The following is a 24,689-nucleotide window of genomic DNA, read 5'->3' on the forward strand; positions in this document are numbered from 1 at the left end:
ATTTGGGGCTCTTGTCTTTTTCCTGGGGAAAAAAAAAAAGAAGCAGAGAGGCACCTGGCTGGCTCAGTCAGCTGCATGTGACTCTTGATCTCGAGGGTTGTGAGTTTAAGCCCCACATTAAAAATTTTTCAAAAAAAAAGAAGATGGCTCAACTGGTTAAGTGACTTTTTTTTTTTTTTAAACGCTTATTTATTTTTGAGACAGAGAGAGAGACAGAGTATGAACGGGGGAGGGGCAGAGAGAGAGGGAGACACAGAATCGGAAGCAGGCTCCAGGCTCTGGGCCATCAGCCCAGAGCCCGACGCGGGGCTCGAACTCACGGACCGCGAGATCGTGACCTGAGCTGAAGTCGGAAGCTTAACCGACTGAGCCACCCAGGCGCCCCAGGTTAAGTGACTCTTGATTTCGGCTCAGGTCATGATTTCACAGTTTGTAAGTTCGAGCACTGCATCAGGCTCTGTGCTGACAGCACAGAAGCTGCTTGGGATTCTCTCTCTCTTTCAAAACAAATAAGTAAACTTAAAAAAAAAAAAAGAAAACTTAAAAAAGTGTATCTAACTTAAACTTCAGAGGACAGAAATTTTGTTAGTAATTTTGTTTTAAAGTTTATTTTGTGAGAGAGTGAGAGAGAGGAACATGCTCCCAAGTGTGAGTGGGGGAGGGGCAGAGTGAGGCAGAGAATCCTAAACAGGGAACCGACACAGAGCTGGATCCCACAAAGGGTGAAATCATGACATGAGCCAAAATCAAGAGTTGGACGCTTACTTGGCTTAACTGATTGAGACACCCAGGCACCTCTTTTGTTAGTAATTTTACCCTTAAGCTAAAGACATAAAGAACTGTAAACAATTCCAGTTGGTAGTTTTGCTTTTCACAATAAAATGAATTAGCAATTCCAAAAGTACATATTCTAAGATTGAGTAAATAAATATATTGTGGAAACTGAGAGCCAAAGTTTTCACTGTGAGAAATACAATTGTAAATATAGGCAGGGGAATGCTAGATATCATTATGAACTCACTGTTTTTAATACATAAAAAGATAGAGATGTGTGTTATACACACATATGTGTCACTTATATTTAGGGATATATCTGTATCTATACCTATATATCTACATATTTATTATCTATCCTAACTCTTTTCACTGAGAGAATCTAGAAGCAATGCCACTCCAATAGAACCAAATACACCTGGAATCTAGATCCTGGCTTCCAAATATCATTCTCCACTAAAAGGAACCAGGGATCCCTGGCTGATTACAGGGCTGTGACAGGTAAAAATACAAAATGAGCCTGAAACATCTTGTTATACCAGAAAACAATTATACTAGCAAACAATACTAGAAAACAAATAAGTGCTCAACAAATAATCAAGCCATGTCAAAGGAAAAGAGGCCAGCTTGGAAGAGCTCCCACTGGCCAATATGGTACCATTTAAGCATCAAAATAAATGACAATGGTAACAGATTATACCTCATGGAATAAAACAGAAAACCATTAGTACATTACTGTACTAATACAATAAGTAAATGAATGGAGGAGACAAGGGCTCTTTCTTACATTAAATTTAATAATTAAAAGAAGTGATGAAATTAGAAAAAAATCACCATTTGACAACCACCATAATTGTTTGAGACAAGAATTATCGATGGATGCTAAAACTAAGACCTGTCTGATAAGAAACAAAATATTTACATATACTCAATCTTCCTACTAGATACTTTTTTTTCTCCCTACTAGATTATTATTTGTACAGGGAAAAAGTTAACTTTATAGTGAAGAAATATGGCTAGCACCAGAACGGATCAAAATCGACATCACCCATAATGGAAAAAGAGACATTATGTGACTCCTGACATCATGCACTAGGAAGGACACAATCTCTGTGGTATTACCTAATCATGAGGTATCTAAGCATGAGGAAACATCAGAAAATTCAAATTGATGGAACACTCTGACTGTACATTTGAAATGTACATAACTGGCCTGTATGTACATTTCAAAATACCAAGGTCATGAAAGATAAAGTCTCCTAAACTGCTCCAGGTTAAAGTAGACTAAAGAGATATGACAACCGAAACACAATGCATGATACTGGGTGATTTTCTTTGAATACTAGGGAAGACAATGGTGAAACTGAATAAAGTCTACAGAGCAAATATTAACATGATATCAATATTAATGTCATGATTTTGATCATTATATTGTGGTTAAATAAGAGAATGTCCTTGCTCTTAGGAAATATATACTAAAGTATTTTTGGGTAAAAAGATTTCCTGTCTCCAACTTAATCATATGATTAAAGAAAAGTATTTACACACATGTAGGTATATACAAAGAAAGAATATTATAAACAACAAAATAACATTTAGGGAGATCTGGATGAAGGGTATACAGAATTTCTTCCTACCATTTTTGCAACTTTCTGTAAATCTGAGATTATTTTTAAAATAAAGTAAAACAAACAAAAAAGATCTGTGACTCTGATAATCCCCTGGATACAGATTTGGATTGGGGAGAGCAACCATTGTATTAACCTAGATCTCAACAGGCCCCAAAGACCCAGGGCAATGTAAAGGTGCTGACTGTGTCTGGATGGAGTTAGACTCTTAGAGACTTTCCCTGACCAACTCAAATTCTTCAGGAATTTGCAGGAATGCCCCTGTATGCATTTAGAAGACCCTGCAGGGAATGACTCCTATCACTCTGATTGTTACATCACGGTAGCAATCAGAAGGTAGCAGTTTGCCACATAATGCTGCTTTTCTCAGAAACAGTAAGTCAACAGAGAATGATTACCATGGCCCAGCCACTGTGTAGAGTGCTATCCATATACTGTCCTACTGAATGTTCAACTCCAGTATAATCTCCATCTTAAAATGAGAAAACAAACTTAAAAGGTAAAATACCTAGGTGGGGAGGAGGAGAAGGGAGATGACAAAAGTAAAATAAGTTTAATTGGATAAAGATTTAATGAAGTAGTATTTCTCTGACACAATTAGAACATTGCCTAGCATATTAAAAAAAAAAATACCTAAATGTCTGTTAAATTAATAAAAATAAAAAATCTCCCAAAGATCATCAAACTAATGGTACGGCTGGGACTCAACCCCAGATTGACTGACTCCAGGGTTCATATTGTTAAGCCACTAGGACTATACTACCTCATGGCTTTAAGAGTTACTGGATTAGGGGCGCCTGGGTGGCTCAGTCGGTTGGGCGTCCGACTTCAGCTCAGGTCACGATCTCACGGTCCGTGAGTTCGAGCCCCGCGTCGGGCTCTGGGCTGATGGCTCGGAGCCTGGAGACTGCTTCAGATTCTGTGTCTCCCTCTCTCTCTGCCCCTCCCCCGTTCATGCTCTGTCTCTCTCTGTCTCAAAAATAAATAAACGTTAAAAAAATCTTTAAAAAAAAAAAAAAAAGAGTTACTGGATTAATGTTCAACATGGTCCTAGACTTTCACCTACCCTCCCAAAGTGAACCCACATGATAATCAATCCATCTATAAGGTTGCAGGGCTCCATGAGGTTAAAGGTGTAAACCAGAGCTTAGGATGGCATAGCAAGTTGGCATGGATTTTAAGTGCCCAAACTATACACTATTTCCCAGACAGCACATACCAATTACCCAAAGCATGTGTGTCTGTCCCAGCCAGTGATCCATCAGACTCTATGGGCGGGGGGGGGTCTCCATTTTCAATCTGAAAAGTTTCCTTTGCTTGAGAAATTGTTGGGCAAAAATGTGGGTAAATGCACTTCACTTGAATTGTATTCATTTGCCAAGTCCTTTGGTTTTAAGTACAATCAAAGCCCGCTTAATTTTAAGAACAGGTAAGAATCAAAGAGTACGTTCAACAGATCCACAGAACATAATGGGATTTTGGCTTGTCCAAGATTTTGCCACAAAATCTGTAAAGCAGAACCGGGACTCAATCATCAAATTCTCTACCTCTCCACCAAGTTATAAGAAAGTGATGGGTGATGGAAACAATCTAAGTAACAGGAAAACTACTAGAAACTGTATTGTCTTGGGGTTAGACTCATGGGAAGAGATAGATCTTGAATGTCACTTAATTATTTTAAATTGCATCTATAGCTATGTCCATTACAAAACTCCAAGCTTTACTTTTAGCTTATTTAACTGCACTGTTCAGAAGGATGTAATGTCCTAAGAAATACTGTATTCTCACAAACTGCCCACATAAACGTCTTGGGTAACTTGCCCAATTACAGCAGGGTATTCCCTTTGCTCTAGTTTATACTGCATTTCCTCAGATTAAGTCGTGGGATGCGCATCTCTCACATCATTGTGGTGACTCTACAAAACAGACAGTGAGGTCAGGTCAGTTTTAGAAAAAATACTGATAAACCCTCCCAAAATGAAAAGCTAACAATGACATTTCTGTTATATCCCAGAACATCATAAAGTCAAACTCTAGAAGTCATAACTGCTCTAGAAGCATAGCTGCAATGACTTTAAAAAGCACTTCACATTCCTCTGAATATATGGCCTGATTTTTGTGCTTACTCTCCCTCTCTTTTATACATACAGCACACAACCTGAGCATGAAAGAATGTACACCAAAATATTTGTTAGGTGTTAAGATAAATGTGATTTACTTTTTCTTAAATAAACTTTTTTTTTTTAACTTTATTTTGAGAGAGCGTGCACATGCAGGGGAGGAGCAGAGAGAGAGAGAGAGAGAGAGAGAGAGAGAGAGAGAGAGAGAATGAATATCCCAAGCAGGCTCCTCACTGTCAGTGCAGAGCCTGATGCAGGGCTCGAAATTACAAACCACAACACCATGACCTGAGCCGAAGTCAGATGCTTAACTGACTCAGCCACCCAGGAGCCCCTTAAATACGCTTTTTGACTTAAAAAATTTTTTTGCAAAGAGTGTTTTTTTTGTTTGTTTATTTTAGAGAGGGAGGGAGAGAGCGCGCGCATGTGCGCGTGTTGGGGAGGGGCAAAGAGAGAGGGACACACAGAAACCTAAGCAGGCTCCAGGCTCTGAACTGTCAGCACACAGCCTGATGCGGGGCTCGAACTCACAAACTGTGAGATCATGACCTGAGCTGAATGAAGTCAGACGCTTAACTGACTGAGCCACCCAGGCGCCCCACAAAGAGTTCTTAAAAAGTTTTTTAAATAACCATAAATATATACAGTAAGAAAAAATTAGTCCTAAACAAGTCCTCCTGTAAAACATGAGAAGACTATATATAAGAATAAATATACCAAAAAAGAGTACATACATATATATTTTTTCTATGTGTATATATATTTTATGTATATTATATATAATGTGTGTGTGCATGTGCGCACATGCGTGCAAAAGCTTCAATTACTCTCCTTTCTTACCTAGAAAGCAAAGTGATCCAGGTTTGATTTAGTTTAGTAATGTTGTAAGTAGCTTTTAGACTATATCAGGAGTAAATGTAAAGATATCATTAGTCAATACTTTCCAACTCATTAAAATTGTATAACATTTTCCCTCAAGACTTCGGTACAAAAATAACTTGCCAACGTGTTTTATACCACCTATTATTAAATAAGAACTATTTTTCAATGGAAACTGAATTTTACTCTACATCTTAATTTTCTTTAATCTCCCTTGATGTTTCATCTGAGAACTTCTTTTTCTTCCCTCTTTAATAAATATTGGAACTGGAGTGCCTGGGTGGCTCAGTCGGTTAAGTGTCCGACTTCAGCTCAGATCATGATCTCACAGTTTGTGAGTTCAAGCCCCGCATCAGGCTCCGTGCTGACAGCTTAGAGCCTGGAGCCTGTTTTGAATTCTGTGTCTCCCTGTCTCTCTGCTCCTTCCCTGCTCATGCTCTGTCTCTCTCCTTCAAAAATAAATAAAAACATTAAAAAAATAATAAGAAAATAATAATAAAATAAACGGTGGAAGTTTGGGGTGCCTGGGTGACTCAGTCGGTTGAGCATCCGACTTCAGCTCAGGTCATGAATGATCTCACGGTTCGTGAGTTCAGGCCCTGCATCAGGCTCTGTGCTGACAGCATGGAGCCTGGAGCCTGCTTCAGATTCTGTGTGTGTCTCTCTCTTTCTGCTCCTCCCCCACTCACACTCTGTCTCTATCTCAAAAATGAATAAACATTAAAAAAAATTTTTTTTAATAAATGAATGTGGAACTTCTCACACTTTTCATATTTAGGCTTTTAGTATTCATCCTTATTCTAAACTGAAAAACCAACCTTTACCATTCAAATGTAGTTCTGTCCCTGTTTATTATTCCCTTCTTAAAATGCTTAAGGATCAATTGTTCCAGAAAAAAAAGTTAAATGTTTTTCAGTCATTTGTTTGCCCTAGGCAGTTACATTATAATTTCTAGTCAGTATATTTAGTGTTGGTATATAGAAAATAAAAATACAAGCCAAGAACCTATTTTCAACCCCATGACAGATCCAGTGCAAAAAGATACTCTCCTTCTTGCTTCCAAGGGTATATTACATTTCATTCAATAACAGATAAGCAACTCTCCCCATTCTCAGAGCTCTTGTTACAGGCTGAAGTGTCTTATTCAATGTTCATTCCAGAGTACTAGGTATCATTTTATTGTTTCTCAAGTTCCTTTTCATTATGTCTTATTTATATGTAGTAGCACACATCTCAATTTTTCACTTCAAAATTATAAGACTTTATAAACTACTCTGAGTCATTTAGGAAGACACAGCTACCCACAACATGATGCAACCATCACAAACTCAGAGAAGCAAAAGCCAAATTCACAGAAGGGTGTGTTCAATAGGTCCCGTGTGTTAATTTTTGGCAATACATCAATGATTAAAGGTCCAAAGTCTTTTTAATCGTCAAGTTAAAATTCTTATATTCAGGGTAACTGAAGTTCAAGGCAGAAATGTATTGAGGACTGCCAGAAAAAGCACAAGCTACTATAATGAAACTACATTATGGGACCAACATAGTTTTCACCTCCTCCTTCAGAGCAAGACATATTCAGGAGATGGATGGTCTCTGTTCCTTTTCTCAGCTATAAAACTAGAAGGTAATTCCAATGATTCATATGCTGACATTTTAAGTACAAACACTAATTCACTTCTGGGTTCCAATCCCCATCCTTTAACTGCTGGATATACCAATTAGAAAGAACTTTCATGTAACCTCCTTCAACTCACCCCTTGGAGTGATCAGTACTTTAGGATCTGAGACCGATTTTCTTTTTTTTTCCAACTTTTTTTTTTTTTTTTTTGGGGACAGAGAGAGACAGAGCATGAACGGGGGAGGGGCAGAGAGAGAGGGAGACACAGAATCGGAAACAGGCTCCAGGCTCCGGGCCATCAGCCCAGAGCCTGACGCGGGGCTCGAACTCACGGACCGCGAGATCGTGACCTGGCTGAAGTCGGACGCTTAACCGACTGCGCCATCCAGGCGCCCCTGAGACCGATTTTCTAATACTTCTATACTAAGGGTAATTTCAGAGGACAGGCCTAGAAAAACTTTATTAAGCTTTCTTCAGATTAGACAAATCCTTCTTTTCTTGTACTTTAAGAAACTCAAGAAAACTTGTTCCCCCACACAGTTCAACTGCGAAGTTCAAGGTCAAGTCTGAGTAAACTGAGTTTTAAGCTGAAAACATTCAATCTAGGTTAGGAGGCAGAGGTAAAAGTGCAAAAGATAAGCAAGTAAAAGGGCACAAAAGATGAACAAGACTAACACTTTTTTCCATTTCACCAGTTTTAGATAACTAACATCTTAGCTCAAATTTTCTATCTTGTGAAAAGCAAGATAATTTATTGACTAAGATCAAAGGCAACTATCTACCTCATTTTTTACTGCTGTCATCTCCATTTTGAATACAAGAGTGAACATGAGAGTCCTTAAGAAACACATTCCATTAACTTCAACTATGCTTATTGCCCCAAAGGAAAAACACACACACTTCTGCAGCAAGGAAAGAAAAGTCCACCCAAACCCCTCACCATCTGTGGAGAGGATATGGAGTTAGAAAACAGAAAATGGAGCTTACAGTTTGGGATACTCATTTTATTCCTTATTCGAAACATCTCTGTGCTTCAGTTTCCTCCCCTGTGAACTAGCGATATTAACATCATCTTTCCTTAAAGTCAAAGGGTCCTTGTAAGAATCAAGAAAATGTGAAGATTTATTTTTAAACCAAAAACTACAACAAAGGGAAAGATTATGTATTGCAATTATGGCTCTTCTCACATATTAATTATACTTGTGAACCTTAAACAATCGAAAAGCCATTACTCTGAATTACTTCAAGCTCTCATTCAACAAGTATTTCTTATGTATATGTTACTTACAAGCCACTGTGGTAGGCCCTGTTGAAACAGTATGTACGCTCAGTTTGTCATATTGGTATACTCAATGTGTTTGCTGTGCAAATAACAGGGAGATTTTGATATGTAAAAACAGGATGAAAAGTGCGAAATATATTTGCATTACTAAATATCTCATAACACAAGGCATGCGTTAAAGAGCTACATGTTATAATATTGTATTTGTGTAACTAATTTCCTCCCAAACACAAAGCTCCTTATACTTTTTACATGGAGGAGTGTGGGTTAGACCCCCAAAGTGAAATTTGTGTTTAGTAAAATACTTCAAAGATCAGTTTCATCCTACAACTTGTCCTCAGACTTTGCCCTCCTCTAACATCCCCTAAAATGTCTGCTGAAAAAAACCCACCAAATGAACAAACAAAAACCCCTACATTCAGAAAATTCATAAAGAGTGTCTTTATTATTCCCTGTTAATAGAATACTTTATAGGCTATATGTGAAAACTAGATTTCTGCTACATTCAATGTAAACACAAATTCAGCTCAAGGGCAGCCTAACAATTCTACTGGGCTATAAATATAATTAACTCTTTTCATATGCAAAGCAATTCAAATCATCACTAGGTTTGCTAAGGATGACAGGAGAAAATAACAAAAATACACACAAAATAAGCAGGGAGACCTTAACAAGCAAATTAGATCACTGCCTCCTTCAGTTGGGCAAATAAGTATTTATCCCAGAGTTAATTATGGTGAGGAGTCTCTATAAGACAATGGGCTTTCATACAACTAAGGAACTAGTAATAAAATAATTTCATCCAAAAATCAAATTAAATAACTAAAGCCAAGTAGTAAACTTTTCATTCTCCAAGTGATAAAACAGTCACAATTATCCATTTATTATTTCAGAGCTTATAATATTGTGAGGCAAGTAAGAAATAAACAAGTAAACAAATAATTTCTAAAAGCAATTAAAAAAATGAGGAAGGGCCAGGCTATTTTTAAGAACTTAATAAAAAAGCATTTCATAGCAAATATTTACTATGTAAATAAATACTAAGTGAAAAGGTCAAAGGCCTTGAAAAGGAAAGAAAATCCAAGCCTTGCTCACTAGATGCGAAGATCTTTCTTTCACTGACATTCCTTCTTTGTTTTATCTCAATATAGTCCACTCTTTATAAGCAAAGTCTGACTAACATATATGACAGACATCAGACCTCACCTACTAGGTCCCTCTCAGCATCATCTCATTCTGGTTCTTCCTTCATAAGCCACAGTCAAATCTTTCAAACACAAGATCTCATTTATCAACCCCATTTCCATTAAGCACTTCCTGCCTGAACTTCCAAAGTTTTCTTTTTTTTAATGTTTATGTATTTATTTTGAAAGGGGGGGGAGGGGCAGAGTGGGAGAGAGAGAATCCCAAGCAGGCTCTGCACTGCCAGCACGGAGCCTGACACAGGGCTTGATCCTACGGATCCATGAGATCATGACCTGAGCCAAAATCAACAGTCAGACGCTTAACCGACTAATCCACCCAGACACCCCTGAAACTCCAAAGTTTAAACATAATACAAGCATGCCTGAATTGTAGACAAAGAGCTGAAATATTTGATACCCAAGAGAGAAAGGAGAAAAGTGAAGCTGTGTCAGACAGAGAGAAGAGTAGGCCTAATAGTGCCAAGCTTTAAATGGGCTGAGAGGTAAAGTTCATGTCTTAAATAATGAAACAGCTTCACTTACAGAGTACATTATGAAGCCAAAAGTTGCTCCAGAAGAAAGAGACCACCTGTGGGCTTGTTACTACCCTTTTAATTCCTGGCAAAGGCAAGTCAAATGCAGGCAGTAAACAAACTTCCAGATCTAAAACCAGACTGCAATTAGTGATATAGGCACAAGTTACCACCGCATTGATTCCCTTCACTATCTCTTTTTTAAGTAAGCTCTATGCCCAACGTGGGATTTGAACTCATGACCCCAAGATCAAACTCACAACCCCAAGATCAAGAGTTGCATGCTCTACTGACTAAGCCAACCAGGCCCCCCCATCTTCGCTATTTTTAATGTGTTACCTTTCTTTTGTTTGCTCTTAAAGTTTTATACTTAATTCATATAGTACTTTTTCAGTAATCCTATGAAATCACAGATATCTAATACAATGCCCACAACAGTATGCCTATCCTGAGAATAGAGAAAAACCGACTGAAATTATGTGTTAAAGATTTTTCCTAGGATCTAATCAACTAATTTTAAAAACTGGTTCCAAAGAACTCAAGGAAACAAAACAGCTGCTTCAGAGTTCTACAAACATGATTCAAATTATATGTAAAATATGTTACTTTTTAAGAATCATAATAACAAGACCCCACACATCAAATGTTAAATTTCAAACATACAGACCATCATGAAACATGTTCATCATGAAACTAATCATGGTGACATTGGAATAAACCTTCTCTTACTTTCTCTATGCACATATGAAACTTAGGGAACTTCTTGAAATGGGTCATTGATTGGGAAATCAAGAGCTCTGCACGGTGCCTTTCGTTAATACAGGCACACACATGTCCACTCATTTAACAATGTACCAGTGAACACACTAATATGGTACTATGCAGGTCTGGGCCCCATTAAATGTCACAGCAAGTTTAGATATACCTGCTCAGCATATTCTCTCATGGCAAAAAGTAACTCAACAATGCTTAATGAAAAGATAACGTAAGTCACAATACTGGAAGACATAATGTTGAAGTTCTGAGTACAGTTGATAGTGATTCAAACTTCAAAAAAAAACCTATAGAACTTTATGAGACTCTAATTTTTTTTAGTGACTGTACAATCAAAATAAAAGAAAATGAAATGCTGAGGCTGATACTTTAGTATTCAATGTAAGGTATACCTAAAAAAAAGGAGATTCAACTGTTAAAAAAGTTTGAGTATACTGATCTCATCCAACAAACATACTCATTTTATAGATAAGAAAAAAACAAGAAATGGGGAAGTCAAGTGACTTTAGGTCATACTAGATAGAGAGAGACAGAGGTGGAACTGGAACTTTTCATTACACTATATGGTTCTAGTTAACAAAGAGCTCTTGTTCTAGAATTAAATAAGTCTTCTATTAGTGGAATTTTACTTTCTCCCTAACACCATTATAAAGTCAAAAACGTATGTCATGCAACAGTTAACTGAGTCTAAGGTATTATGAAACCTCAAGTATAATGAAGTCTGTACCAGGCCAATGCAGCTTACATCCCGAGAAGATAAGTAATGTCAAAAAATAACCATGATAGGGGCACCTGGGTGGCTTACTTAGTCCGTTAAGCGTCCGACCTCAGCTTAGGTCATGATCTCACGGCTTGTGAGTTTGAGCCCCATGTCCAGCTCTGTGCTGACAGCCTGGAGCCTGCTTCACATTCTGTGTCTCCATCTCTCTCTGCCCCTCTGCCACTTGTGCTCTCTTTCTCTCTCTGATATAAATAAACATTAAAAAAAATTTTAAAAAAAATGATAGAACCTTTTTATAAAAATGAGAGAAAGGAGGGGAGCCTGGGTGCCTCAGTCGGTTAAATGGCTGACTTCAGCTCAGGTCATGATCTCACAGTTTGCGCATTTGAGCCCTGCATCAGGCTCTGTGCTGACAGCTCAGAGCCTGCAGCCTGCTTCGGATTCTGTCTCCCCCTCTCTCTCTGCCCTCCCCCACTCACACTCTGAAAGAAAGAAATGTAGATACAAAGGGTACAAACTTTCAGTTATAAAAAGAATAAACTCTGAGAATCTAATAATGTACAGCACAGTGACTATAGTTAATAATAGGGTACTGTAGACTTGCAGGCTGACAGTAGATCTTAAGCTTGTTTCTGGGTGGGAAAATGAAAATAAGGTTCAGATTTATTCAGTAATCAAAGATTATCCCAGTGTTGGAAGTTAGGAGAAAAGAACTGGGAAAAGTTTGGATTTTGGATCCAGTATAGCCTAGGAAATAATCACATTCTGTTAGTATTAGATCTACCAAATTTTCAGTTTAAAGAAAATACAGAGACTAGAGAAATACACTAAATGACAATCAGACAAACCCAGAATGTGATACATTCTATAATACTCTTCAAAAAATCAATGTCATAGGGAAGAAAAGGGGAGAAGCTGTTCTAGATTTTAAAAAATTAAATACAAAAACAAATGCAATGTCTCAATGCTGAATAGATCTTAATTTGAAAAAAATAGCTATAAAAGGCATTTTGGGACAATATGGACTTGATCTTAGGGAATAATCTTCTTAGGAGTGATAATGGTATTTACATGTTGAAGTATCATGATGTCTATACTCTCAGTTAAGCAAATACACACACACACACACACACACACACTGTTTAATCTAAGTGACGGATATTCAAATGTTTATTATATTAATTTTTTCAATATGCTTGAAAACTGTCATTAAAAATATTTTAAAAAAGAATTAAGATATAATCTTGACAAAGATGATCTAATCCATTCTCTTCTTTCAACAATGTAAGAAACGGAGCCCAAAGCACCACAGATAATGCAGACGTTTTCAAGAGATTAAAACTCAGGCACGTCTGCAGAATCTTTGTGCAAACTCTTTCCATGTGCCAGAAACCTAGGACCATAGACAAAAACTGATGTGGGACAAACATATACATACACGTACATATAAAAAAGGTGTTTTTTTTTAAGTTTATTTATTTATTAATAATCTCTACACCCAGCGTGGGGCTGGAACTCACGACCTCAAGATCAAGAGCCGCACGCTATTCTGAGTGGGTGAGCCAGGCACCCCATGTGCATGCAAAAAAGTGAAACACATTTCTGATGTTTAATATGTGACAATATGATTAAAATTACAAAAGAATAAAAATATGCTAAAGATTGTAACACCTTGCTACATCAGAATTTTGCATCAAATAACCTCAGAATGCAGCATTAAATGGGAATTAGCACACAAAAAATCCACTTAAATACCATCACCTATATATTGTCTCGCAACTGGTCTATTAATTGTGGCAACTGTGCCTTCCTAAAATCTGACAACATACCTTAATAACTTCATATTTCACCTACCCCTCCACAAGCTTCTTGCCAGTCTGCCAAAATGCCAGGTTTTCTCATATTGCTATACAAATAATTTCCTCTGCCTTCTACTTTGTCTCCATCTACTCCTCTTTCAAGACCAACTACTTATATCCCCTCTTCAGTGAAGCTTTCTGACCCTGCTCCCCACTATTCTCTGAACTTCCATAATACTTTTTCCATTGCTGAAGAGGCTTTAAAAAATTTTTTTTTAATGTTTATTTTTAAAGGAGAGAGAACGAAAAAAAGAAAAGAAAAAAGAGGGAAGGGCAGATGGGGCGGGGGGAAAAAAAATAAAGGAGAGAGAAACCGAGAATGTGCAGGGGAGGGACAGAGAGAGAGGGAGACACAGAATCCAAAGTGGGCTCCAGGTCTGAGCCGTCAGCACAGAGCCCCACGCAGGGCTCAAACTCCCAAGCTGTGAGATCATGACCCGAGCGGAAGTCGGATGCTTAACTGACTGAGCCACCCAGGAGCCCCACTGTAGAGGTTTTTAAAACTTTTCCTAATTAAATGTATGATTCCTCTACTCAACCATAGTCTACTTGATATCAGAGAGCAGGCCTTATTTATATGGTTAGCTATAGGCACTGGCAGTTAGAAATAATGGAGGCTGGCTATTTTTAAAAGTTCCAGTTTAAAAAAATAAGATGTTTACCCTGAGTTGAAAGTGATAGCTTATCATGAAGCATAACCAAGTGATCTGGACCATCTGTTATTCTGCCCCTTTGATACTCTTGTCACATAGTCCACAAGCACGGAAATGATCTGAACTGATGCAAAGAGGCCTGCCCTAGCTCATACCTATAAGCCAATCATAATGCAAAAAATTATCTGAAGGGTTTTGAGGACTTCATGAGAAAAGTCCAAAAGTCACTACTTCATTATTTAGTCAAGTCTTGATATATCAAGACCTCACTCACACTCAAGTAATATTCACTTAAAATGACTTTCACACATTAGGATGTTTTTGTTTAGACATCTAACTTGAACAGAAATTCCATTTCTGAAAACAGAGCAATAATGGAAACGCCTAAAAGTTTTACTGCAAACACGCAAAAAACGGCATTACAACACTCAATGCATACTCAGCAATATTTAACCTCTCAGCTCAATATATGGGATATATTCAAAAACAAACTTGATTGTTGCTGACTGCAAGTCAAAAGTGGCTGATGCAAGGCGAATACATGCTGATTGTTCTCGGCCAACACACATGCATCTTTAAGTACATACGCGTTAGTAAAGTCTCAACCTATGGTCCTTGAACTACCAGTGAATCATGAGGAGCTTGCTGGTAGCCTAGTATGCCCGATAAGCAGAAGCAGAAAGCTGGGTAGGGATGGTGAGGGGCGGCGGGAAGAATCAGGTGCAATGGTCCACCAAATGAAGATAAACCATTCAGGTGGTCTGCAGTAAGGAAAAATGAGAGAATCACTAAATCAGCAAATTGATCATCATGCCCAATTAATATGATTATGTTGTTTAACGAAATCAATCTAATGCTTTCTTGCAACAAGAGAAGAATGTGTCTTGGTCAAAAGCCACAAGAGATAACTAATTCATAAACACAATGGCAAAAGTTCCTCACTACAAGAGAGTAACACTCAATAATCATTCCTATTAGAAGACTCACCTGAGTATAGTACCACTAGCAGGTGCTGCCAAAGCTCTGCATTTGCAGTGAGAAAATCAGATTTTAAAATAGGGGCGCCTGAATGGCTCAGTGAGTTGAGCGTCCGACTCTTGATTTCAGCTCAGGTCATGATCCCACGGTTGTGGGCTGACAGCATGTTGACTGCTTGAGACACTCACACTCTCTCTCCCTCTCTCTCTCTCTCCCCCTCCCCCCATTGCATTTGCTTGTGCTCTTTCACTCTCTCAAAATAAATAATAAACTAAAACAAAAATGTTTAAACAAAAAAATAGGGGCTCCTGGCTGGCTCAGTTGGAAAAGCATGCAACTCTTGATCTAAGGGTTGTGAGTTCAAGCCCCATGTTGGGTGTACAGATTACTTAAAAAATAAAATCTTAAAAAAAAAAAAGTAAAATCCATCTATTAAAATTTCTCCATAAGAGAGGTGTTGCAGGGGCACCCAGGTGGCTCAGTTGGTTGAGCATCTGACTTCGGCTCAGATCATTATCTCGCAGTTCGTGAGTTCCAGCCCTGCATCGGGCTCTGTGCTGACAGCTCGGAGCCTGGAGCCTACTTCAGATTCTGTGTCTCCCTCTCTCTCTGCCCCATCCCCACTCATGCTCTGTCTCTCTCTGTCTTAAAAATAAATAAAACATTAAAAAAAATTTTTTTAAAGGGAGGTGTTACAGACTAGGATCATCAAAAATCAGAATGAAGATTCTTATCATTTCTAATGGCATAAAGATTCTACCCATAGTATATAGCACTAGCAACTGATTTTTTTTTTTTTTAATGTTTATTTTTGAGAGAGAGAGACAGAGTGTGAGCAGGCGAGAGGCAGAGAGAGGGAGACACAGAATCGAAGCAGGCTCTAGGCTCTGAGCTGTCAGCACAGAGCCCGATGTGGAGCTCAAACCCACAAACTGTGAGATCATGACGTGAGCCCAAGTCAGACACTTAACCAACTGAGCCACCCAGGCGCCCCCTAGCAACTGATTCCTAAATAAAATCAGAGATGAAAAAAACCCAGGCCATTTACTATCCATAGCAAGAATCTTTAAAAATGCCATTCCAACATAAAGTCCAAGATAATCTTGACTGGGAAAAAATGTCAACCTTTTATTTGCTAGAAAACTGAAAACAAAATTGGACTAGCCAGGGATATAATATCCCAGGTCTATTTTTAATAAAAACTTGAGTGCTTAAATCTCTTTCCAGAGAGGATTCAGCTTTTCCCACATCTCAGTATTTTCCAACTGTAGCGTCCCCGACCTAAATTTTGTTCTCATACCTACAGCCTTCCTACCCAGAGTTCCCCTGGATTTCCGACACACACCTTCTTGCTCCCTATTTTCCTTTTGGTCTTCCCCCACAGCTATACTCATTCTGGTAAAATCAAGCACCCTCTGCTTTATACCAAGTAAATGCCTCCTATTTTGTAGTATGTCTTTCTCCAACTGGCATAAAATTTTATGCATCCTACTCATAAAGCCACAGAGCTACCAGCCCAGAAAATAGGAAAAATTTTTACTTCAACTGTCACACTAAGGAGAAGGGCAGCCTAATCATCAGCCCTCCTCATGCTCAGTTCTACTTCATTTTTAATTATAGACCCAGTCCTAAGAGTAGAAGCATAAGAAAATTCAATCAGCAAACTAATTAGATGATGTGTAGAATATATGGAACATTGAAAATACATAAGATAGAGATATGAATGATATTCTTGGTGAAGAAAGAAACCAGTGTTTTGTAGAGAAATGTGTTTGTTCTGAAGTATATCAACCTCAAAAGGCCTACTGGTATATTCTGGGGCTGGATGCCCAAGAAGCCTACCTTGAGTCTGGATGTGAGTAACACACTACAGGTAGAATTTCTGCAAACACCACACTAGAATGAGAAGTTAACAAAATAAATTATTTTCTGGAATTGTAAGAATGGTCAGGTCCATCTTCTGTGAAATTTTCATGACTCAGTTCTTAGTACTTTCTTCTTCTTTTCACTTACTTATAGCAGTCATTTACTTTTACACCTTCAGTCAACCTCCCCCAAAGACTCCAAAATCCACATTCCTAATCCTGAATAAGAGTTCCATATCTAAACATCTGCACCACCCTACATGATGTCCCAACTTAAAAATTCTTGTGTCAACTAAACCTTGGCATACTGAAAGGCAAATTATAGCTTGCCCCGGATAGCTCTTTCTTATTCCCCAAAACCTGCCAAGCCACCTCAATATTCCTGGTCACCCAGATTCACAAACATGGGTTTACAGATCTTCCCTGACTTAGGACGAGGTTACGTTCCAATAAACCTATCATAAATTGAAATCATCATAAATTGAAAATGCATTTAATACAACTAACCTACAGAACATCATAGTTTAGCCTAGCCTACCTTAAGTGTGCTCAGAACACTTACATTAGCCCACAGTTGGGCAAAATCATCTAACACAAAGCCTAATACCACGTAATTTGTCACTATACTGAAGGTGAGAAACAAAATGGTAAGAGTATCCGTTGCTTACCCTCATGATCCTGACCACGTGGCTGACTGGGAGCCGCAGGTTGCTGCCTCTGCCCAGCATCTCGAGAGTATCATATCACTTATCATCAGCCATGGAAAAAAAACTAAATTCAAACTCTCAAGTATGGTTTCTACTGAATGTGTATGTATCACGTTGCACCACTGTAAAATTGTAAAATTGAAAAATCCTAAATTGAGCCATCATAAGTCAGGGACTGTCTGTATTTTACTTTCTTTTCTATACCCCTTTATCCAGTATAGTCCCAATTCATGCCATTTTTTTCCTAATGGGTTCCTTGCTCTAATCTCTTCCCACTGTAAGCAATCCTGTATAGTGCTTCTCAAACTTCAGTATGCAGAGGAACCATTTGAGAATCTAGTTACAATGAAGATTCTGATTTACTAGGTCTGGGGGCGGGCCTGAGATTTTGCACTTCTAACATACTCCCAGGTTATAGCAAAACTGCTGGTAGCGGGACCACCTTTGAGCAGCTCAGATCACTATTTTCTTTTATTCCCTCAGCACTTGCGCAGTTTATCCTATAGTATATTTATCTGTTTACCAGTGTTTTACAGTTGTTTCATGTGTGCATATTTTATTATGCTTTCCTAAAAAAGGATTCTGACATACTCAAGAAATAAGATCATGATTCCTTTTTTGGAACAACAGCAACCAACCCAATGTTGGGCATATTGTGGGTTTTCAATGCCTTTTGATTGTGAAATGCTTCTACGGAAAATGTAACAATCATCTCTTGATTAAGAAGTTGAAGTAGGTTTATGGATTACTTTTGTCAAGTTTTTAAAAACCATTTCACTACTAATCAACCTTTTCACCACATAAGACAGAAAATAAACTTCAAATAGTTTTCTATTCATAGTTAAGAAAGCAAATGTTAGTTAAGTTAGACTTATGAATTACTGGTTAAAGATTTATTCTTTCTCCATCAGTGAAGGATTAGTTAAATATACATTTAAAACAAAAACCAGAAACCCAGGCAACAAAAGAAAAAATAAATTTGACTTCATTAAAGTTAAAAACTTTTATGCATCAAAGGACACTACCAAGAGAGAGTAAAGATGGGGCACCCGGCTAGCTCAGTTGGTAGAGCATGTGATTCTTGACCTCAGGGTTGTAAGTTCAAGCCCCACCTTGGGTACAGAGATTACTTAAAAATAAAATCTTAAAAACAAAAAAAAAGTGAAAAGATGGGAGAAAATATCTTCGAATCATGTATCTGATAAGAGTTTATATACAGAATATATAAAGGCCTCCCACAACACAACAACAAAAAACCCCAAAACAACCCAATTAAAAAACAGGCAAAGGACTTAAACAGACATTTCTCCAAAGAAGATAAACAAATGTCCAAGAAGCACTTTAATTAAAAGATGCTCAACATCACTAGTCATTAGGGAAATGCAAACCAAAACCACAGTGAGATACCCACTACAAGGGCTATTAATTTTAAAAGTGGGAAATAACAAGTGTTGATGAAGATATGGAGAAACTGGAACCCTTGTATATTGCTGGTAGGAATGAAAAATGATGCAGCCACTGTGGTAAAGTTTGGCAGTTCCTCAAAAAAGTAAACCATTTAACCTAGAAACTCCACACCTAGGTATATTATATCCAAAAGAACCAAAAACAGGGACTCAAACAGCTCTTTGTACACCAAAGTTCATAGCCACGTTATTCACAATAGCCAAAAAGTGGACACAGCCCAAATGTCTGTGTAGAAGAATGGATAAACAAAATGTGGTATATACATACAATGGAGTATTATTGAGCCATAAAAAGGATGAGGTACTGATACTTGCTACCACAGGATTAACCTGAAGACATTATGCAAAGTGAAATATATCAGAAAGAAAAGGACAAATACTGTATGATTCTACTCATGTGAAATATCTAGACTTGGTAAATTCACAGAGAAAAAACTTAGATTTGGAAGTTAACAGGTTGGGAGAGTGGAGAAGAAATACTCCTTAATGATCTAGAGTTTCTGTTTGAAGATATGAAAAATATTAGAAATACATAGTTTCTAAAACTATGGGGGGATGGTTACACATGGGGATGGTGAATGTAATTAATGCCACTAAATTGTACACTTAAAAATGGTTAAAATGGGGGCGCCTGGGTGGCGCAGTCGGTTAAGCGTCCGACTTCAGCCAGGTCACGATCTCGCGGTCCGTGAGTTCGAGCCCCGCGTCAGGCTCTGGGCTGATGGCTCGGAGCCTGGAGCCTGTTTCCGATTCTGTGTCTCCCTCTCTCTCTGCCCCTCCCCCGTTCATGCTCTGTCTCTCTCTGTCCCAAAAATAAATAAAAAAAAATAAAATTAAAAAAAAAAAAAAAAAAAAGGTTAAAATGGCAAATTTTATATGTATTTTGTCACAAATTTAAAAATGAAACTAGAAAAAGAGAGAAACTAGCATTTTTTATCACAGCACTGAGTTCAAGTTCTGCCTGCCAATTATAAACAATGCAATGTTAAGCAACTTAATTTCTCTCAGGTTCAATCCATCCATAAAATAGAAATATTATCCACCTTCCAGAGTTATTGAAGACTAAATGAGAAAACCAAATCACTGAGCACAACATCTGTTACATAATAAATACTGGATAAATGGTAGTTATTATTCAAAAACCACTGTTACTCAAGTAGGTGTCTGTAAGGCGGCTATAAATGGATACCCAAAAGAATTCCATGATATTCTCAAGACATTATGAAATAAAGAAATGAATGGCCAGCAGTCAGTTATCCTGCTGTAAACCTGGAAACTTGTGACCACAGAGGGTTAGTCCCCTTGGGATATCACTGACTATGCAATACACCCAGATAGTGAGAACCCACTTTCTACATCAAATTCATTAAAGAGGTGAACAAAATAATAGTTGGCTGTCTTCACCTAATTTCACTTTACTGTTTTTTCCCCACATACTTATTTTTAAAAATCATGAGATTTCATTCCTTAGCCAATGCCATGGACTACATAAAGCCTTGTCTAGAGGTCCTGAGTTCCAACCCCAGCATCACAATGTCACATCATACTAAGGCAGACAACTATACAGAACATGCTGTCTAAAAAATGTTCTAGGAACATGGAAGCCTGAAGTGAATTGCTAAATAATCTTGTATAATGTATATACTATACTTGTCTTGATGAAAATTAGGCTTTTAAAAAATGGTCAAACTAGCTGAAACTCAGAAACTGAATTCTAGGCAAGATATGCCAGAGGAAGATACTACAAATGATTCCAAAATAACATATAACACAAATCTTATAATGTGGATTAAGCAATTTCCATATTCTACAGTCTTTTGCAAAAATTTCTCAAATTCCTTCAAAGTACATCCCTTAGTAAGCAAGTTTTTTTCCTATATGCAATTACTTGCATGCACAAGTGACTTAGATCCAGAGGGAAAGAGAAAGTACAGTATCTCAAATGGCCAAAAAGGTTTTCAAAACAGTCATTTTTTACTAAGGTTACCTGATATTCAAGAGTCAAACCAATCTAGGGGCACCTATGTGGCTCAGTCGGTTGAGCGTCTGACTCTTAATTTCAGCTCAGGTTATGATCTCAAGGTTGTGAGAGAGTGCTCAGTGTGGAGTCCACTTAGGATTCTCTCTCCCTCCCTCTACCCTCCCCAATTCACACACTCTTTAGAAAAAAAAAAAAAAAGGTCAAACCAATCTAAAATGGTGAGACTTGAAAACAATGTGAATGTAAAACTGTCATGAAAAGCATCAGAAGACTATTTTACTTCATGTTGATAAAAGAATTTTTCATAACACAAATGTCCAGGTGAAAACTACAAACCATCAATTTATGTTTGAAAAGCAAAGGATCTGTGCCAACACCCTTAGGAAAAATACTCTTTCCCTTCTCAACAAAAACCTGTAATAAGTAAAAACTATTTAATGTGTTAACCTAAAACACTCACCTGAGCTAATTCCTTTAAACCGCAATTAACTCTTAACTATTGTGACAATAATGAAGAACAAAGTCTCCTATAATTAAATTCCAAAACCAATCCTTTTATCCCACGCAGCCCCTTCCTCTACTTCTTCCACTCGTTACATGAGGCCCATACTTTCTCTTCAGAAGAAAAAGAGGTTTTGTGGTCGGTGTTCCTTTTTTCTAAATTTTACTTTAGAAAGTTATAGCGCAGCTTAAGGTCCAGAGATCTCAGTTCTCAAAGAAACTAATACTATGGTTATCTAACTAGACACTACTGGTAATAAATTACCAAAAGCTAAGACTTCATGCTTTTAAAGGCCCGTGCTAATAATGCCTGGCTGGTCCTAAGTCACATTACCAAAAGATTTTCAATAAATTGGTTCAAATTCATTACCAAGAAGAGAAAAATGTTTATTAAAATTTTTAAATGAGTGTAAAACAAATTAGATTTAACTGAAACTAAACACTACCAGGGTGGCCTGGCTGGCACAGTCAGTACAGCATGTGACTCTTGATCTCGGGGTTGTGAATTCGAGCCCCACATGGGGTGCAGAGATTACTTAAAAAAAATAAAATAAAATAATTTTTTTTAAGTTTATTTATTTTGAGAGAGAGAAAGTGCAAGAGAGTAGGGGCAGAAAGGGAGCTGGGAGAAAGAATTCCAAGCAGGCTCCACGCTGTCGGAGCAGGGCCCAATGCCCCAGGGCTTGATCCCACAAACGGAGATCATGACCCTAGATGAAACCATGAGTCAGACGCCTAACCAGCTGAGCCACTGAGGCATCCCAAATTTAAAATCTTAAAACAAACAAACAAAAACCCACTATTTATAGCACATACTAGTGTATTTTGGTACCACTAATGATCACTTCAATTGCAGGAAGAATCATTTTGACCCCCAATTTGACCTTAACCCAGGGCTGCTTTAAATCATGCGCTTTTAATCTTCTGCTTCGTCCTCACTGAGGATCTCACTGTTAATGTGCCACCAAAACACAATGCTACGATTTGAAATGCACTATTAAGTAGTGTCTTCATGGACAATTTTTTTTCACCACATACTTCAATGAGCCCTCAAACTATTCGTCCAGGATTTAATCATACAAGAAACCCACAGATTTTAATCAAGTGGCATGGCAAAATATCATGTAATTCAGGAACTTCATCAGCTAAATGTTAGTGTACACAGTTTACAGATGGAGCTCCAGGGACAGGGCGAGCAATTGGTCCAAAAAGCTAGTAAAAGAAAAAGCTGTAAACCCTCTCATCCCCCCCCCCCCCAAACGATTTAGTTTAGGAACTTATAAATACGTCTTACATTCTGAGACATCTAACAGAAGGTTGGAATGGAACCAGCACTGTCATCTTTGCTATTCCTAGCTGTTTCTTCTTTAACTACAACATTCTGCCCTCTACACAAGCTATAGAGCGGACTCAGCCAAAGGTCATTTAAGCAAAGGTAGAATTAATTGTATTGTTACACTGTTATACTACAATGCCGATTGAATTAAAAAGCTCTCCTCCGCCAGCTGCTATTTACAATAAATTAGAAGTGCGTTCCGTGTTCGAAAACTTTTAAAGCACTGGGCTAAGTCGGACTCCTGCATTTGTACTTTTACTCTACATATTTTCCTTTACGTAAGGCGGATAGGAATTCAACTAGCCCACCCCGACAGCAAACTGGCCCAACACCCGCAAGCCGTAGCAAGAAGCCACGTTTTCCTCGGGCGGACGGTTTCCCCACCCCTCCTTAAAATAATGCGTGTGGCCACTCGAGACTTCCCCAGCCAAGCTCCAGAAACTTGCAGGTTTAAATGGCCAAATTGGAACCAACCAGGGCAGCTGTCATCTGAAACTCAGGAAAGCTGAGACCAGCCAACTCTGCCGAACGAGGAAGGGTGCGGAGAGATGTGGCGGGGCCCGTCGGAGGGAATGCATTAAGCTCCCCTCCCCAACCCCCCATCAATTCGCTTTTCTGCAACCCCAGCGCCGCCATCCTGTTCCTGAATAATTAAACGGGCTGGAGAGGGGGTGAGGTGGCCAAGAAAGGCAGTTTCTGGTCCGAGTTTCCCGAGCCGAGGCGGTGGGGTCGAGAGGCCGAGGGCTACATCCCCGGCGGGCGAAGGACTTTCCTCAGGGGCCGGCAGGGCAAGGGGCGACCCCGCGGCCGGCGGGGCGGCCGGCAGCGGAGCGCGGGGAGTGACGTGGAGGAGGGGATGACAAAGGGGCTCAGGGGCCCCGGCCGCGCGGCCCGCGGGCCCGCAGGGGCCGGGACAGGTGGCCGGGCCTGGCCGGGAACAATGGGGGGCCGAGGCTGCCCCCTGGCGCTCACCTACCTCCGGTGCCCTCCGAGTTCTCGTTGAGGCTGCCCGAGGAGTCGTGCTGGGCGCCCACACACCCGCCCATGGGGGCCCCCGGCGCCTCGTCCGCCACCTCCGGGCGCTCGTCCGGCCCGCCGCCGCCGCCGCCGCCGCCGCCTCAGCCTCCTCAAGAGCCGCCGCCGCCGCCACCGAGCCCCGGACAGGCGCGCCGCTCCGCTCGCCCGCCGCGGCCCAGCCTCCGCCCCCCTCGCCGCTCCACCCACCGCCTTGGCTCGGCCCCTTCCTCCGCGCCCACTTCTACCTCAGCCCCCGGGCCGCCCGCCCGGCAGGCCTGGCCCGCGTGCCGCCCTCGCCTCCGGCTCGGCCCCGCCAGGCCAGGGCCGGCCCATCCCGGGAGGGCCGCAGCGCCCGCCTCGCCCGCTCACTGCCCCGCACGCCCGCGTCCAGGCGAGCCCCGCGCCGGCGCCGCCAGTCCGCCAGGCCCCATCGGCCCCCGCCCCGCGGCGCCGCCCTCCGCACCCGCGGCCTGGGCTCAACCGGGCCCGCCCGGAACGGCCGGCGGGGGCGGGGCCGCGGGAGGCCGCGCGCTGATTGGCTGCGGGAGGGGCCGCGAGCCGAGGGCTGGGGCGGTGGGGAGGAGAGGGGAAGAGAGGGGAGGGGAGCTCCGAGCTGGAGGAGCGGAGGCGAACTGCGGATCCGTCCGGGGAAGAGGCAGGGAAAGGAGGCGTGGAGGAAGGATGGGGAAAGAAGAGAAGAAAAGGAGAGAGAAGGGAGAGGCAGCAGGAAAGGAGGAACAAAAGTGAGAAAGGAGATGTAGAGAGGGGCGAAATCGAGTTTCTGGCTGCTCCTCGGGCGTCAGCTTTCTC

At 39.9% G+C, this 24,689-nt stretch overlaps 1 protein-coding gene across 2 annotated transcripts in view; it reads right to left on the minus strand.

Moving 5' to 3' along the window:
• UBTD2 (ubiquitin domain containing 2) overlaps nucleotides 1–24,246 on the minus strand; it is a 65,123-nt gene extending 40,877 nt beyond the window's left edge. Inside the window, exon 1 of one of the 2 annotated variants that reach the window (XM_058723443.1) lies at nucleotides 23,839–24,246. In XM_058723443.1, coding sequence (XP_058579426.1) covers nucleotides 23,839–23,908 — 70 coding nt within the window. In that variant the 5' untranslated portion in view covers nucleotides 23,909–24,246. Of the gene's footprint in view, nucleotides 1–8,009; nucleotides 8,041–23,838 lie in introns of those variants that run through there. The other variant, XM_058723444.1, reaches the window with a different exon arrangement.
• Nucleotides 24,247–24,689: the final 443 nt, after the last annotated feature.

The sequence above is a fragment of the Neofelis nebulosa genome, chromosome 1, assembly GCF_028018385.1.
Source record: "Neofelis nebulosa isolate mNeoNeb1 chromosome 1, mNeoNeb1.pri, whole genome shotgun sequence".
Classification (NCBI taxonomy): domain Eukaryota; kingdom Metazoa; phylum Chordata; class Mammalia; order Carnivora; family Felidae; genus Neofelis; species Neofelis nebulosa.